Raw genomic sequence first — 18774 nt, forward strand, 5'->3', positions numbered from 1 at the left:
TTGTATAATCCCTATATAAGTAAGCTGTCGTCGGACCTTTATCATCGCCGCTATGATTCGCGCGTGCAGTTCATTCTCCGTAGATATTGTGACATCTACAGAAGGAGCTGACGTAGTTATGATAACGCAATGAGCTATCACTTTGAACTATGTTTCTATTTAAATGAAAATGACAGTGCGCCAACAGATTACTTACCCACATAAATACTCAGAAACAGAAAGCGCATCGTTGCAGTAGAGTCGTGGTTGAAAAGCTTGCTACATCCTGAATTATTTTGTGCAGTGCAGTCGGAACTTTTTACTGCAGTTTTTACGGAGTCCTTAAGAACCACATTTTAACGTTGTCCTTTCTTTTCCGGCGAAGGAACAGCAAGTTGAAATGGTTGACAGCGTCTATCGAACACGCTCTCTTGGCATCGCCTCGGAAGGCTTGAGAGACCAATATGCTGATGGGAAGGCGGCCAAAGTGTGGGAAGTGTACATTGGAGACAAGAATTCAAGGACTGAACACTACAAGCGCTTCATAGTTGGGCTTCTACGAAAGAATAATTGCAAGAATATCCTTGACGTTGCATGCGGAACTGGGTAAGTGGTGTTATTATCTTGCTTTAAATGTGATTTTTTATCTTTTTTTATACATAATTTGAAGAGCAGGCACAGCTTAACTTAAAAAATTCTAACCACAGCATGATCATTGTTTATCAAAAAGATTCTGGTAAATCAGTGCAGTTCTTCACATAAGACTATTTGTGTTCTTTTTTTACTTATCGTTAATTTCTAATGGGTCTCTCAAGTAGCCGATTTGGTAGCACTAGAGGTGTGCGGGATTTAGAAATATCAGTACCGAAATCGGCATGATTTTCCGGATCCCGAAGTCGGATATGTTAATTCTCGAAGTTTTCTGCATTATAAATGTCGAAAATTGCTTGGAAATTCTATAGTTATCATTCTAGAAATGCGAGAACAATCAGTTCAGTTAAATAAGATACAACATGTAGAACAATCTAGATTTTTCACAATAGTCGTGGGTTCGATCTTGAATAGCAAACTCAAAGATCCAATGTTGATCATGCATTATGGGGACATTTGGGGAGCCACCTGAAAAGTAAAGTAGTGGATTCTGGTCTAGATTTACAGATAACAGCGGCGATGGGATTCGATAGGCTAACCACGCATTATCTAATGTAAAATCGCTTGGAAGGTTTGTTTCTCGACAGAGTCCCTTTTACTTTTTATTGCTTATCCTATAATTTAATATAGTACTTTTATACAGTGCTTTTTTTCTGGGAAGAAAGATTTCGGTACTCTTCAAGTTGTTTTATTCTTGTGTTAATCATAAGAACTACTCAATACATTGTTGTACGTATGTTCATACATAACCACACATAAAAATGTGCCGGTAAAACGTATAGCTGTATATATGTATGTATATATATTATCTCTGTGGACGGCAAAAAGTAAGATGAATGATGATAATCTATCAATAATGATTATCGAAGATTCTCTTGAAATCAGAAACATGTGATATGCTCAGGAATTATACACGCTGGAATACCTTCTAAAGAAGGGAGCAGGTGATGGGATCTTGTTCTTACGAGTTTGCCATCTTGTTATGTATTTAAAGAATTTCAATTTAGATTTTTTAAAAAAAATACGTCAAAGAAGGGCTTATAGCCCGACCATGACTATGTCACTGACAGTAACCGTTATTTGGTAACATCCGATTTCATCTTGGAGCGAAAACCAGTTAGAAAAGTTTCTGCTTCAACTTTCAGAAGCATAAATCCATTAGTTTTATATGTTGGACTAAAATGAAAGAATATTCTCAGAATACTTTATTACTTTAATATCAGTATATACTTAAATACATCTTGATAAATTCAGTTCTAATTTTGGTAGCACCGATTTCTATACTTTTTCAGAATAGACTCTATTATGCTGGTAGAAGAAGGTTTTAATGTAACGTCTGTGGATGCTTCAGACAAAATGCTCAAGTACGCCCTGAAAACACGATGGAATAGGAGAAAGGAAGAAGCATTTGATAAATGGGGTAAGTGGGTTTACCATTTTTACTCAACTAACAAAATTACATTCAAAATGAAACTATGAAAGTCATTGCCACCCAGAAATACTTAGGTATTATTTTTTTATTTACTCTTGTACCACCACGCGCAAGAGAGCGTTGTACAACTCGACCAAGATGAGAAAAGCCCAGCAAACTCTTGAACTATAGTGGACATTCATAGGTTGTCTCCTCTCGCCCCCCTTTGCTTCTGCCAGATTGCTTCCGTCTTGCCATATTTACAACTTTCCTCCCTTGATTCGTTGTCAAAAGAATAAACAACGTTAAATATCACAAGTCTGCTTTCGCACCTCTCTGTTTCATCCTTCATTGAATACATACACTCGACACTGAATAATTGTGACGACGATTTGTTGAACAACGCCGAACATTTTGGCAACACAGGGGAAAGAGTATTAGCAATCAGATGATTGCGTCCCCACGCTCCCCTCTGTTGAAAATTTGCCGAAAGCGACAAAGGGTTTTTCTTAACTTGGTCAAGCTAAAAGTGGTCATACAAAACTAATTTCTCTCCTTTCGTACTAGAACTTTTAACAGCCAGAGCATATCTATTTCTCTCACTTTAATGAATATTAATTATAATAAATGTTGAAGTATTAATTCAATAGATTTACTCATAGAAAATAAAAGAAACTATTCTATTCTATTGTATATCGAACGTAAATAGTTTCCAACATAAGGTAACATTTGTATTATGAGAGTGTTATATATGTCAACAATAACAAAAGGTTGATACACTGCTACATTCACTCTTTCTTCTTCTATCTCTCATTCTATTCACATGTGAGTCCACCGTTAGCTCTCCAATTTTCATTTTTTGGCAAGAATATCCATGTAAAACACATTGATTGTCAACAATATTGTACACTGTTATACCCCAGTTTGAGAGGGGAAATCCCCCATTGTCCTTACAATAGATCTTCCCAGGATTATTATACTCATTTTGGAGCGTGTTTCGTATAACCTATGATTAATAAAATGCAATATTTTAATGTTAAAATTTATAGTTTTTTGCAGCCTCATTTCATCTTTATCTACATTGTATTTTGGTAATTTAAAGTCTCTTTTCTTTCCTCTTGAGGTTAAAGAATGCATCAAAGAACAAACACAATGGAACTTTATGCTCTTTTTGGTACTACAGTCCATACAGGCCGAAATAAGTGCCCGAGTGGTTAGCATAGTGCACTATGACGCAAGCATGGTTTCGTATCCCGGCCTGGGCATGGATGTTCTTTGTAAGTGTCTTTGTAAGTGTCAATTTCATCATATTATCACCTCTCCCATCGTTGCGATTAGTCAAAAGTGGTAGAAAAGAGATGTAAAATAACAAAATCAATCAATCAATTTAATGTAGTTCCTACAGGAATAGCGAGACCAAAATCCTGAAATATGCCGGTTCCAGGTACCCGATCTTGTGTTCCGAATAACTATCATATCCGGATATTTTCGGAACAGGGTATCCCGATCCGAAAATTTTTGGCCGGGCTCAAACCTACTGATTTTGAAAGCGAAATCGTGAGTCGAAAATTCATATTACTCGTCCAGTAAGGTGGCCTACTTTAGTAGGGCTTAGCAGTGGCACCTTGCCATCGCCATTAAATTATTTCCTTCAAATTTACCGCTCTAGAATTGTCTATGAACGACAGAGATTGTGAAATGTGCAATGAACCCGTACAATCAATGGCACAATTACTTAATGCTGATAAAATAGCGTATCAACGGAATGTGAAACGACAGTGTTGCAATATGCACATATAAACACCTGAATACATGAAACACATCTGTAAGTAGAATACCACATGTAACACTCCTTTGATTTTTTTATCATTATTAATATTAAATATAATACTGATAATTACATTTTAGCAATGGTTTTGTGAGAACTAACAGAGCATTTAGTCTATTGCAGATTAGACATAGATTAGAAGACAAAAATGCATGTAAAAAGTAAAATGCATAGAGAAAGTAATACTCCGAAATAAATATAAAATTGGTCATTTCTGAAGCTATTGTTTTCTGGACTGTTCTTTCACTGGCATAGGCAAGGGGGAGCTGATGGGGCTACAGGGCTACATCCCCTCCCGAAATTCTGAGAAAATAGAAATTCAAACCTAATTAGTGGTAAACGCAACCCCCCCCCCCCTTTAAAATGACTCCTGAATACAATTTTTTGTTTTTGAAGAACATGATCATTACGAAATATTTTGTTATGTATCTGCCCCCACCATTAGAACGCACATTTACAAATAGCCCTCTTCGACAAAAAAATCTTGCATACAGTAGTAGTTCTAGGTATAGATATTACGTTTCCATTTGGAAATTAGTAGTATTTTCAGTCTACCGGAATCAAGAAACTCCAAGGAAGTTGGATTTAGAAACACAGAGTTTCATTTAAGTCCACTTTATGCACAGATAGGCTAATCGGACTGCACCTACAGTTTATAGTGGGATCTGAACCACTACGTTCTCCCACAGATTTCATGTGTACGATTCTGTGACATTTTTTATACCTTCATAATGTAACATTGCCACACAGCTTTCTGTATCGAGTTACGAGGATAAATTTACTTCATACCACAATTACGCCATCAGAGCAAAACGTGAAATTGGTCCAACTGTAGTCCTAATAATCTAGAGTGCAATCGTCCTGTCGGCTAAACGCCAACGCTCTAGGATGTTCGCTGGAGTTCGTGTCTCAATAGATTCAGGGTCATCATAGATCGAACATCTGGGAGGATGATGTCACAAGTTAAAAGAAGTAATCGGCTATTAGTAATAAAAGTAATCCGCATGAAACAAAAATTGTTTCTAGGCACACAGTGACACTAATATGGTTGACGTTCAATTTAATTTGAGCTTGCGACAGTTTTCCTGCGTTGTGTGTTATCTTTTGCAATGTTCAACACGACACAGGTCAAGGAAGTTAAAAGGTTAAAACAAACACAGTGATATCGCTGATAAGGAACGTAGATTCTTTTTTTTATCACACGACGGCAAACACACACACAACACACAGACACACACACACACACGCAATCCATCACACACAATCACACACACACACACACACACACACACAGGATGTCACCGTACAACAAAGCTTGTAGAGGAAATCAACACTGGCGTATGCAGGATTTTTCGGGGCGTGGGTTGAATTTGTGAAATTGGATAATGCATAGACGCGTTCAGTGGTGGTACAGGAACGTTTTTCATTTGGGATATGTATGTGTGTATAATGTGGGGTCATGGGTAATTCCATTTGAGAATATCACACACGGATTTCATGTTTTTAAATTGAAATTTTACACAAATTAATTATATTTCTTTCTTTTCAGAATTTATAGTTTTTTTTTAAACAGTTAACAATTCCGAAACATAAAATTCTAGACCTCGTTCTGGGAGCTCATTTCGAATGTGATCGATCAGAAAATCAGAAGTTTGTCATGTGATATTAGCGAACGAACATTGATCTATTCTTTTTAATGTAGTGTGTGATTTGAAGCAGCGGCGTATACTCTGGGTCATCTAGGTAATCGCAGATGACCCGGCTGTATTTCTTTTTTTAAAAAATAAATAAATATATATATATATATATGTATATATATACACATTTCTTCGCAATATTCTTCTAAACCAATTTCGATGCATACATTTCCTTGCTTCCAGCGCGCGAATGCTTCCAACTGTTTGCCGCTGAATGTCCGGGAACCTTTCTCCGGCCGGTGGAATGACTTCAGGGAATCTCACTCTCACGTCATTCCTCCCTCTTCCCTTACAACCCTTGGCGAGGAGGGAGGAGAGAGAAAGAGGGAGAGGAAACACTGCTTCTCAGGCGCGGTGATTCCGTGGCCAGGGTAAGCTCCTTCTTGTGAGAGTCCACCGGTCGCACTCTCAACCTTCAGAGCCTTTCCGTTCCCTCCGCTCAACTAGGCAAAACCTACCCGGTAGAGTGCGAAGAACAGGAAAATTGAATAACATGGGCAAACCAATTCTACGCTAATTTTCACTTTACATTTGCTTCTGTCTTGCTGATTTCTGTTACTTGAACATAAATTTATCAAAAGGAAAAAGCTTAAATATTGAAGATGAAGCAAACTAAATTAAAATTCAAAGCTTAAGCAATTAAAGCACCTATATGCTGACTCCCCCCATCCTTGTATTTACAAAAATAGTGATTGTTTCTCCTCTCTAATCTTCAAAAGCAGCGAGAATACTTCTTTCACGGAACTGAATATTTTTTAAAGGGAAAGATATCAAAAATAAATTATATATATATATATATATATATATATATATATATATTAGTTAATTTAAATTGCTATATTCCGCCTCTTTAGATTAATAGTGATGAAGATGAACGAATTAAACATAAAACGAAAAAAAAACACATCAGGCACGTAGCCAGGTGGAGGACTCGGGGGGCTGAAACGCCACTTCCCGAAATCCTACAAATATCTAATTCAAAAAGGGTATAGTGGTAATTAATTTTACTTCATTAGCAGGATTAAACACCTTGCATAATACGTTGTAATAATCTGAGATTCATCTTCAGGACTTCTAACCCCACTGTTTCAACTTTATGTGGCGGCTGCTAATAAGGGATGATCCCCATCCCGAAATAAAATTCTGGCTCTGACCTGCAATGATTCGAACTTTTAAAACCTGTCATTTCGAGCTCGGAAAGGGATTTTTTTTTTTATCATTCATAGGGAATTTCATTCTGAGCCAGGAACACAACAGCAGAAGTTTGGCGCGTGAAACCGAATGCGTGTAGTCGTTGGCTTCGTGCTGTGCTTCGTGTTTATTATTTATTTAGGTGAAAGTGTTTGTCGTGATAGTGCTGTGTTAAAGGGTAATGGATGTGATACAAGATTTGCTGGTGTAAACTTTTGGAACAAGATCTTTTCAGGAGAAGTTGCAAATTGTTAATACAGGTAGGCCAGTGTCATAGCCTGAACTTGTTTCTACACACAAAGACAAAAATCAGGAATATGTGAGGCATATCGCAAGCAAATTATGACAAAACACCATGGTTGACAGGAAGTATAAGTGTTAATAAGCTTTGCTTTTTTGGTGGCCGTGCTTACTTTTCGGGGCTGAAAAGAATGTATGAACGCGTGGCGGATACTGTAATCTTTGCAACGCTTGTGCCAAACATGAAAAATCCAAAAGTCACATAATTTCCTTTGTTAAGCTGCACTCTTTGGCACAGACACGTATTGACGTGCAACTGGACAAACAGCGTGCTTTGGATGTGGTACGGCACAAGTAATCGGGTCCTGGGGTAAGTTGAATTTTGCACTTAAATTAATATTGCGGGTTTTTATTTCACTAGTGCACGTTTTTCATTTTATATTTCACAGGTTGTTTTTTTATAGTTTTATAATACTGTCTTGTTTTATTATTTGAAATTCTACACGTATATTAAACTGCAATAACGAGAATTAATTGATTGTGGTCGTAGCAATAAGACAAACATTCCGACACAATATTCCTAAATCCAATATGGATCCTGACATAAATTGCACGGAAACTTTTGGAGTTTGAGGATCAAGGGTCGGAGATTACCCACTCGTTAGAACCAGCATACGCCACTGATTTGAAGAGGGCGCCCTCTGTCTTGAACCATCGAATTTCTGGTTATGAATGACTCCTTCTCAATCAGGGTTATTATTCCCAACCCACTGGATATGTAAACTATACTATTGCATGTATCATACTTATATTGTACCAGTTCAGTTCAATGAAGTGCACAGCTCCATAGCTACAGAAAAATTTCGTTACTCAATTTATGGCAGCTGGGTTGTGTACCATATCTAGTCTCTTTTAGATGCCATGTATTCGGTATTTTCTCAAATCTATGATGTTTCACAAGTACTTTTCCATGGAATACTAAAACTGGACACTGTGTTTGACGTATGTTGGACCACTTCGTCGTTTAATTCTGTTCGAGCAACCCGGGATGTACCATTAGCATTTGCATGAGCTGCACCAGGCCCGTATCCAGATTTTTTCGTGGCGGGGGGGGGTGGAGGGAAGGCAGATGTGGAACAAAGAGAAGATCCGAAATGCTGTTGGATTGGTTGAATTAGGTTATTTTACGTCGATTTTCTACCACTACTGGCTAATCGCGACGATGAGGATGGGTGATGATGATATGATGAAATTGATGAAAGGGACACTCACAAAGAACACCCATGCTCAGGCCGGTATTCGAACCCGCGACCTCTAGTGTTGTACCGTGCTGTCATAATCATTCCGCCACGGCGTCCGGTGAAATGCTGTTGGAGTATTTGATGTGACCACCAATGCTACGGTAGTATTGCAGCTATAGCTAAACGTATAATTATTGTAGTTGCAATATTATGGTCCAAAGTAACGGAAAAATCCCCCCCAACACACACACCTTGACACGACGATTAGCAACACAGTCGGTAACAGACAAAGGCTGTCACACGGCGTATAGCTTGGTGCTTATTGTTTACATTCAATTCTCAGCAGTGTTAGAGAATAGTACCGTGTTCTGCAGAGTAACAATGCTTTCAAAATTCCTTTATTTTCTTATTCCGGGAGCACTGAACATTCCATGTTTAGAAAATTAATATATATATATATATATATATAAATTAAATGAAACGTGTTAGCAAAGAACATGTCTAAATGTGAGTTTTTTTAAAAAAAAACAATAAAAAAACGAGACATTTTTGCATCACAGCTGCAGTTCGAAAAAAGTCGGGACAGGGATAAAAAAGAATTGACTGTCCCGATAAAATCAGGACGTTCGTTAGCCTTACATCCATGGGTATAAAACTAAAATTACTAATTATTGCACACTGCATTGGCAGGTATCGTGGAACTGCAGCCGACAGCACGAACTTGCCCGGGGAAGACCCTCCCACAGAGCCAATCCTTTCACTCTTCTGGAGCCTGCCTCTCTCCACAACAAATTCATTCATTTATGCAAGGACGAAATAGAAATTCTTGGAAAATTTTTAAAAAAATGTCTATGTTATTTTCGTATGTTTTTATGGGTTCACATTAAAATTTGTCATAACTCGAGGGGGAGGCCACGGCCTTCATGGGCCCTTCCATGGGCACGGGCCGGAACTGCAGTCAGGAAGTGAAATTGAGAATTGCAGCGGCAAATGAACCTGTCATAACATAAGTCTGTTCTGGACCTTTGGACAAACAATTAAGAAAGCTACTAAAGAAGTGTTTTTGTGTGGAGTATAGCGTTGTACGGTGCAGAAACCTGGACTCTACGAAGAAGTGGGGAGAAGCGACTAGAAGCTTTAGAAATGTGGCTACGGCGAAGAATGGAGCTTGTGAAATGGACAGACCAAGTAAGGAATGAAACCGCGTTGGAAAGAGTTGGTGAAAGAAGAGCAACGCTGGAAAAGATCAAGAAAAGGAAAATACATTGGTTGGGACAATGGCTAACGTCCTGTTGCTAACACCGTCTTGTTGGAATCACATGTCCTCCAAATCAATTTCATCTAAATTTGGTACAAGAAATCTGTTAACGTCAATCGATACCGCTCACCAGTCACTGTAACTGCATCTCCTACCTCGTTTTGAAAAGAAAAAAATGGTCCGATGATGCCACCATGCCATAAACCACACCATACAGTGACCTTTTACGGATGCAAGGGCTGAATGAATCAATATCTTGTGGGTTGTTTTCACACCAAAAACGACAATTTTGTTTGTTAACAGATCCACTTAACCAGAAATGAGCTTCATCTGAGAAGATATTTTTTTTGCCTAAAATTATGATCCGTTTCAAGTTCAATGTAACGTCTATTTTCATATTTTTTGGATAATAACCAAACGTTTTTGAAGCGTGTATTTAACCATGATGAATTGTCACAGTATACTAAACACAAATGACAACTATATTTCAAATCACAATTCATTCATACTTTATTGGTTTTAGCCGTATACCAGCTCTACACCAAGTACCCTTAACATAAGTCATGCATGTAACGTGATACTGTTACATCAAATTACAAATTTTCAATATATACAGTTTTCATAAACATCATATATCTACATCAATATCATGCAAAATCTAAAATTGATAATAAATACAATTGTTATATCTGTTGACTATATCAAGTTACACATTTTGAATATTTACAATTTTCATATGTCTATATTAATATCATGATAAAATCTAAAAAATGATAAATACAATTGTTACATCTGGTGACGATATTAAAGAGGCTAAAGAAGTTGGGAGAGGTATTCCTATTTTTATTAAATTCTTGAAAAAGATCTCCCTTTGAGTGGTATAAAGTGGACATTGAAATATAACATGATTAGCATCTTCCTGATCTAGATTGCACTTACACATAGGTGAATTAACTACATTAATTTTATATAAATGGTGATTTAAACGTGTGTGACCTGATCTCAATCTTAGTATTAAAACTAAAAACTTTCTGGGTATATTAATTGTATAAAACCACGGAGTCTTATTGTTTAAATTTAGTACATTTTTACATGAATGACCCATATATGTAAATTTTTGTTTAACCCATATCTCCCAATCTTGTTGAATTTTGTTTTTAACTCTTGGTAACATATCTGCATATGATAATAATATATTCGTTCTGTGATCCATTATTCTTGCTTCTTTAGCATTTTTATCTGCCACTTCATTATAATGGAACCCTGAATGTGCTGGTATATATGCAAAATGAATTGTCCTTCCCTCTGTAGTTAACTTACCATATAATCTTATTATGTACAGTACCAATGCTGATGCCTTATATAACTTTTTATATGAAGATTGCACACTGTACAAAACACTTTTAGCATCTGTTAATACGCGTATTAGTATCCTTTTATCTGGAGTATTATTAATGTACATCAATGCACGATATATTCCATATGCTTCTGCCGAGAAAAATGAACACTCTCCAGGTAGTCTAAACTTTTTAATCTTTCCATTAGAAGAGTCTTTTATTTTTATTTATTTACATTTTACTTGGGATTACCGCTAAGCAGTTTTTCCCATATCTATATACATATGTACTGTACATAAACTTACATTTTTTAGTACATTATTATTAAAAGATACTATGAACTTTTTTTTTCTATTAAATAGTTAAGCCACATTTTCTAAAAAAAGATAACAATATATATCCAACTGTAAGGTTAGGTTCACAAATCAAAGATTCCAAACACTGAGGAAAAGGAATTTCACAGTTTATAAGAGTTTTATAGAATGTCTCTCTTTCTTGTGTGTATCTATTACACTCAAATAGGATATGGTGTATATCTTCCTTGTTGCCACATGTACAGTTTGGGTTTTGTAGAATCCGGATCTTTTGTAAATGACTTTTAGTAGTTGTATGTCCTGACCTAATACGATTTAGTAATACTATCACATTCCGTGAACCTTGAACTTTTGTAAACCAAGGTCTCATTCTATTGAAATTAGCTATCCTCTGATAAAAGCTGCCTGCATTTTGAAATTCACCTTTGCACCATTCCGTCCAGTTTTCCTTCAACTTTTTCTTCACCCTCGGTAGAAGGTCTGTGTACCAGGTTTTCAGCTCCAGTACAGGTTGAATTACCCTAGCTTGTTTTGCATACAAATCTGCCATATCATTTCCTAAATGTTGACAATGTGCTTTAACCCAGGTTAAATGAATTATCTTTCCCCTGCTCCTTAAATTTTGTAAAGTTTTTACACAGTTTATAATGTATGGGGAGCATTTAAATAATAAATCATAATTGGACTGAATTGAATATAATACACTTTTGGAATCCGTTAATATTAATATATTTTTTCTTGCAATTTATATGTATAAATTAGTGCTTGGTAAATTGCATAAGCTTCAGCTGTAAAAATGGAAAAATCTTCCGGTAAATGTATCATAATTGATTCCTTCTTCTGTACATCATAAACAGCACATCCTACATTTTGACTACTTTTTGAACCGTCTGTATATATAAAGTAATAATCTTTCCATCTTTCCATGTAATCATATTTTGTATATTGTTCAGGGAAATAAATATCTCTATATTCACAAACAGGAAAATCTAGAGTATATATGGGCTTACTCCTTACTTTTAATAATTTTTGATGATCCTCATAGTACTCATTATATAATTGCACCCATCCTATATCTTCGCAGTTATTAATTTTGCCTGTATCATATAATTCAACCAAGTCGAATAGAATGTCATTAAACGGATGATTAACTTCTGACATTGTTTTCAACAGATATTTAATAGACATTTCTCTTTTCCTATAACTTAAGTTCCATTCGCATGCTTCCATGTATACAGCAACATTGGGAGTACTCTTCATCAGTCCTAGACACTTTCGTAGAACTTTCCTCTGCATTACTTCCGAAGGTCGGAATACACGTTCCGAAATTGTATTAAAGACTATAATCCCGTATTCTATTGTTGGTTTGTAATAGTTTTTGTAAAAATTCATCATGGTACTAGGATGACTTCCCCATTTTGTTGTAGCCATAGAACGAAATACATTGTAAATTACTTCTGCCTTTTTCACTAACATTTTTACATGAGGTTTCCATGTTAATTTACTATCAAATATAACGCCTAAATATTTCACTGAATTTTCTATAGGAATGTGTAACTTTTTTGTATATTGATTCACATTTTTCGGAGCTCCTTTTTTACTAAATATAATCAACTTTGATTTTTCTGACGATATATTCATAGACCTATTCTCAAGAAATTTCTTTATCTCTATTATTTTCGCTTCCATGTTGGTGACTCCTTTATCTACTTGCTTGACACTCTCATATATACATAAATCATCTGCATATTGTATAAATCCAAATGGCTCAGGACATATTCTTTGAACATCCATTAAATATATATTAAAAAGTAAAGGACTTAAAGGGCTTCCCTGTGGAAGTCCTCTTGTTATCCATTTAGGACCCTCAACTTTATTGTGAAAGTAAAAATATAAACAACGATTTTTTAATAGATTCCAAATTATTTTTAGATGCATATAAGGTATTTTCAGATTTTGTAGAATGTTTAATAATTTATTTATATTTACATTATCATATGCCCCTTTAATATCTAAGAAAGCAGCAATAAGACTACTTTTCCTTTTCATTGTATCATAAATTTTTGATGATAACATTGCCAAGGCATCTGTACACCCCATTCCCTTCCTAAATCCAACTTGAAGCCTTGAAAATAATTCCTGTCCCTCTATATGCCAACTTATTCTCTTTAGAATTAATTTTTCAAAAATTTTCCCCAGTACTGAAGACAAAGCTATCGGTCTATAATATTCTCCTTCATGTGGACTTTTACCAGGTTTCAATATTGGTAAAATCATTTGAGTGTACCACGATTGCGGTACATTTCCTGAATTCATTATATAGTTGTAGATGTTACAAAGATATATTATACCACATTCCGGCAAGTTTTGAATCATCGAGTATGTTATTCCATCTTTTCCTGGAGTTGTGTCCTTGGCTCTTATTATTATGTCTCTTATTTCATCGATCATGATATTGGTATATAATCCTTGTGAATGTCTATCTTTAGGACTGAAAGAGAAAATTTCATCAGGGGCATCTGCAGGTTCTTGTTTATTATTACGTGTTACCTTCATAATAAATTCATCTTTCCAGGTTTCTTTGAGTGGTATTAATCGAGGGGTATGTGGTTTGCGGATTGATTTAAATTTAGCCCACACGGTACTGATACTCTCTTTGTTATTTATGTCTTCACAATACTTTGCCCACGATTGTCTCTTTGCGCTGATATAACATTTCTTGGCCTGCGCTATTGCTTTCTTATAATTAATCCAAGTTTCCTGATTTGGTATTGTTTTATAAACTTTAGTAGCTTCAATTCTCTGTATTTTAAAATTTTGGCAATCTTTATTCCACCAGTGTACTATTGGATACTTTTTTACAACTTCCTCTTTTGCCCTTGTACATGATCTGTCCATAACAATACTAACAGAATCTACAAAATAATCATATGTACTCTTATCAATATTATTTAAATCTGTATTTTTAAATAAGATTGTAAGTAATTTAGAATATTTATTCCAATCAGCTTCGTTAACTTTCCATTTTCTGAGTGGAATAGTGAAAGATCTCACTGAATTAGTATCAGTATAAAAGAAACATGGATAATGGTCACTGGTTCTTTGATCACTGTCTGTTTCCCACTGAAATTGACCACATATATCATCTGACATTAACGTTAAATCTATAGCTGTTGACCGAGTACCTAATCTTCCTATATACGTAGCAGACCCGTAATTAATTACAGTAAAGTTGTACAAATCCATACATTTTACTAACACTTTCCCCAACTTATCTTCATCCTGATCTCCCCATATTGTGTGATGGCAATTGAAATCCCCTGCTATAATAAAAGGCTTTTCTATGCATTGAAACATTTGCGATAATGTATTTGTCGTTAATTTCTGTGACTCAGCACCTGTAGGAATATATATAGATATAATACTAACTTTTTGATTCATAAAAGCGATTTTAATTCCTACGACTTCAATTTTCTATGTGTCGTATATAGACAATGTATAATCAAAAGATATAGGTTCAAATGGAATGCTTTCATGAATCATAATTGCAACTCCTTTACTATCATCTTTAATCTTTTCATAAATTATGTGATAATGATTTACTTTAAAATAATTTATGTTTGATGGGTTCACAGAGATTTCCGATAAACATAAAAGTTCAGGTCTATATTCATCTATTAATTTCACCAGATTTTGCTTTCTTGCTTTCAATGATCTTACATTCCAGTGTACCCCCACGAATGTTTTCCATTATTTTTCCTTCCACACCCTAAGGTGTCTCTCCAAAAATTTCCAAATCCTCAATAATTTTCTGCACCTGGCCATTTATTTGTGAGCATTCTGTTAGTATTTCTTTTATGCTTAATAAGTCAGAATTTTTAGTTAATGTCGCCATAAGTTTCGCCATTAATTGTAACAAATTATACATAAGATCCTTCTGAGATGTTATGTGAGGAAAGTACATGATTTTTTTCTGTTCTTCATTGTTGTAGATTCCGGTGCTCACCTCCTGCATGCTTCTGTTTGTACTATCCACATCTTCCTCATTTTTCCTTGTCTTAATTACAGTTCCTCTAGACTTTCCATTTAATTGTTGTTGATTACTTGGTAATTTCTTTAGAGAACCTTTACTTGATTCTCCTTCAGAATTTCCATTATAATTCTTTGTTTGTGAATAGGAATTTAGTCTGAAATTTTTTCCATATTTATTTTCAAATTTGGAATAGTCTCTATGATGTTCTGGAGGAACTCTTTTCCATGAAACATTTTCCAAGTATGTATCTGATTTTCTTTCACCCCAATCACTTAAGGCTTCAAATCTGTTTTGTATTGTTATGCTATTTCCTACAACACCAGTCTTTCTTGTGTTAATTTCACTTATTTGACTTTTATTTATATGGTTTTTTATTTGATCAGCATACGAGTTGCCTTGAACAACATAATTGCTTGGAACATTACCTGTTATTACTTTCTCTCTTGCATCTTGCCGGGATAAATTATCATATGCCATAACTCTCATGATTTCTCTTTCCATTTCCCATTTTACACATGACTTATCAGTAGCAACATGTTCTCCTCCGCAATTTAAACACTTCGAAGTTTCATTACAATTTTCATGTTCCTCTCTTCCACATCTAGCACACTTAGCTTTATCCTTGCATATGGCTGCTGAATGTGCGAACCTGTAACATTTCTTACATTGCATCACATTTCTAACTTTAGGAGTAACATCGAAAATGTGACTAACCACTATAATCTGTTTAGGCATTTCTTGAGATCTAAACGTGATTGATATTAGCTTAGTAGGAACAAAATAATATGAACCATCATCTTTTCGAATTCTCTTTTTCATTCTTTCCACTGATATTACTGTCGGGTCTTCAATACTTTCCTTAATTTCCTCCTCTTCAAATTCAGTGGGTACACCATATATCAATCCTTCCTTCACCAATAAGGATTCCGGGATGAACACATCAATATTATTTTCTTTATGAAAATGCATATTTTTCATGAAATTGTTAGCTTCATTCCTGGTGTAAAAATAAATCTTTGCTCTATATAAACCACTTGGTTGGATATATCTGACCCTTATATCTTTCTTTCGCAATTCATTGCCTATTTTCATAGAGTTAAATTTCTTTTCTGCACCTTTAGTACTAGTAATTATTACTAAATATGGCCCATTATGTGTATCATAATACATTTTACACTTGTCTACCTTATTTTCTCTTCGACCTCCTCCAAACGTGTTTACTTTATCTCTATTATCTAACCTGTCTATCCTTACCGCTTTTGCTGGAACTTGATCATCTTCAGAAGATCTGACTCTTTTAGCTTGTTTTCTAGATGTTTCTTCTATAATGTTATCTTCTATAACAATTTCATTGTCTTCTACCAAGTTCGTTATAATTTCTACTTGATTATTAAGTTCCATATAACCTATGGCATCCGCCATGACGTTAACAAGAACTGCCTTACGAAAATCACATTAATGAGTATAATTCCTTTTACCGTAGTTTTAAACTTCAACTTAAATAAGTATATGGGTTTAACTCAATTCCAGTCACAAAATTCTCTCTTTATAAACAGTACTCACTTAATTAACAACTATTAATATTACCACAATATTACACAAACAGCTCAGTTTCCATCAACCACAGGCTATTTTTTTCATTAGAAGACTCAAATCACCAACCCTGAGACCTTCTGTAAACAAAACCACCTGCATGCAGAAAGCATTGCAAACACATAGAAGTAAAATAATCCACACGAAAATCCAGCGTTGTTACAGGATTCATTACGTAAGGTAAAACAATGGCCAATTTGTAGTATGGGATACGCTGCCGCAAATGACGTCTCACTTTAAACCCAATGCTCTTCTTTTTTTTTACTTATTGCTTCACCTTTATGGCTAACTCTTTGCACCAGTAATCATTTCCCATAAATTTGGCTTCTTTCTTTGAATATATTTTACTTGCATTTTTAGACAAAATGATATAACATGGTAATGTATATTTCTAAGGTTTGATATAGATAGGAGTGTATTTGAAATTTGTTTGTACATTTTATGTAAATTGTATCTTATGTAAATAAAATATATAATGGGCATAAACAGCCATATGCATTGCTGTAAGTCCAATAAATATATTGATGATGATCAAAACAAGACAAAAAGTTCGTAAATGTATTGCGGTTGGAAACTTTGACAAGCATCCTAATAACGATTTTTGTTCCGCCAAATATAGTGCACTTCGTAAAATAACTTGGTGACATGGCAAGGCAAGATAAGTGTGAACATTTTGTAGTAATATAACTTTCAATGAGCTTAGAGATTTGTGTACATAATGATATTTTATAACATTGGTTATTTTCTAAAAATAATCATGTGAACAGCAAGGAAGTAGTGCAACTTAGTAATATTGCCTGACTTATCCTTAGAAAAATAACATGCCGAGATCTATGCGTGCGGGAAGGTCTCCGTGTTCTCCGAGTTTGTTTTCAAAACACCAGCAAGGACAGCCTTTGAAAAGGGGTGAGAAACAGATTCTACTCAATATTTATGTAACGTTCTGTCAGTAGTATCCTGAGAAACCAGTCAATGAAGTGGTTAAGTTGGTATCCCAGTGCAGTGGTGTGTCAGTGTCTGCAGTTTTAAGGGTTATGAAAGAGAGAATGACCGGGAGAGTAACAATGTATGCGGCAGCATATTCGTCTGATGTTTTGAGAGCGGGTTCTCACATTCAGAGGCTCTTATATAAAATGAATAGGTGCTGCGAACTATGAGTGTAACAACAGATGATTGCGGTCATGGATCAGCTGAGACGGAGTGATACATCGAATCGGTGAGACCGTTTGTTTACAGAAGGTCTCAGGGATGGTGATTTAGACCTTAGTGACAGTTATAACATTTGAAGCATAGTTGCCAGGTCATTTCAAAATCATATCATTCTTATTGGAAGAACCTTTATACGCGTATTTTACCACCACATATTTCATTTCTTGATGTTGTGCCGTTGCCTTTTCCAAAGCGACTTTTTCCCAGTGGAGGCTTGGGACTGTAGCCCCACCCCACCCCCCTCCTAAGGCACCCCTAAATCCGAGCTTGACCGTAATTACAACAATTCGAAATACATTAGAACGTAATTAGTTTTTCAGACAGTCATTGGAATGTATTCATTGTCTGTGTCTGTTCCTATGGCTACCACAGGTGGGGGTCGAGAAATATTTTGGACTGACGCACATAATTATCCGGACACTGCTAAGATTATTGTGACCACTGCCAAGAATAAAATTGGTAATAATGAATGCAATATCTTTGAGCTTCTGCTTCGATTCAGTTCATTCGCCTATGTCGTCTTTCTGCAACAATATTATCACCGTTTGTTGTGTGCGTCTTCGAGAACGTAATCATAATTATTGAAGCAATACATTATATTACAGTTACCATGGATACGTTCCGCACAACTGTATATTAGAAATACAATGACCTAAAATAAGTTGTGAAAAAAGTTTCCTTGTGTAGTATCTTGTATTATGTCCTAGATTCGCGATACTTTCCAGGTAAGAGCACCATTTTTATAATTTCAAGGGTAAATCAGTACATTACAGGTAGTTACTAGTTACAATT

General features: G+C 35.4%; 1 protein-coding gene across 2 annotated transcripts in view; it reads left to right on the forward strand.

The window, feature by feature from the left end:
* The first annotated feature begins 208 nt into the window (after window positions 1–208).
* The window catches only part of Gnmt (Glycine N-methyltransferase), a 52308-nt gene continuing 33742 nt past the window's right edge, over window positions 209–18774 (forward strand). The window contains exons 1-2 of one of the 2 annotated variants that reach the window (XM_083111291.1): window positions 209–585; window positions 1923–2050. In XM_083111291.1, the coding sequence (XP_082967417.1) occupies window positions 380–585; window positions 1923–2050 (334 nt within the window). In that variant the 5' untranslated portion in view covers window positions 209–379. The remainder of the gene's footprint in view (window positions 586–1922; window positions 2051–18774) is intronic. The other variant, XM_083111292.1, reaches the window with a different exon arrangement.

The sequence above is a fragment of the Lepisma saccharinum genome, chromosome 25 (assembly GCF_977018435.1).
Source record: "Lepisma saccharinum chromosome 25, izLepSacc3.1, whole genome shotgun sequence".
Lineage (NCBI taxonomy): Eukaryota > Metazoa > Arthropoda > Insecta > Zygentoma > Lepismatidae > Lepisma > Lepisma saccharinum.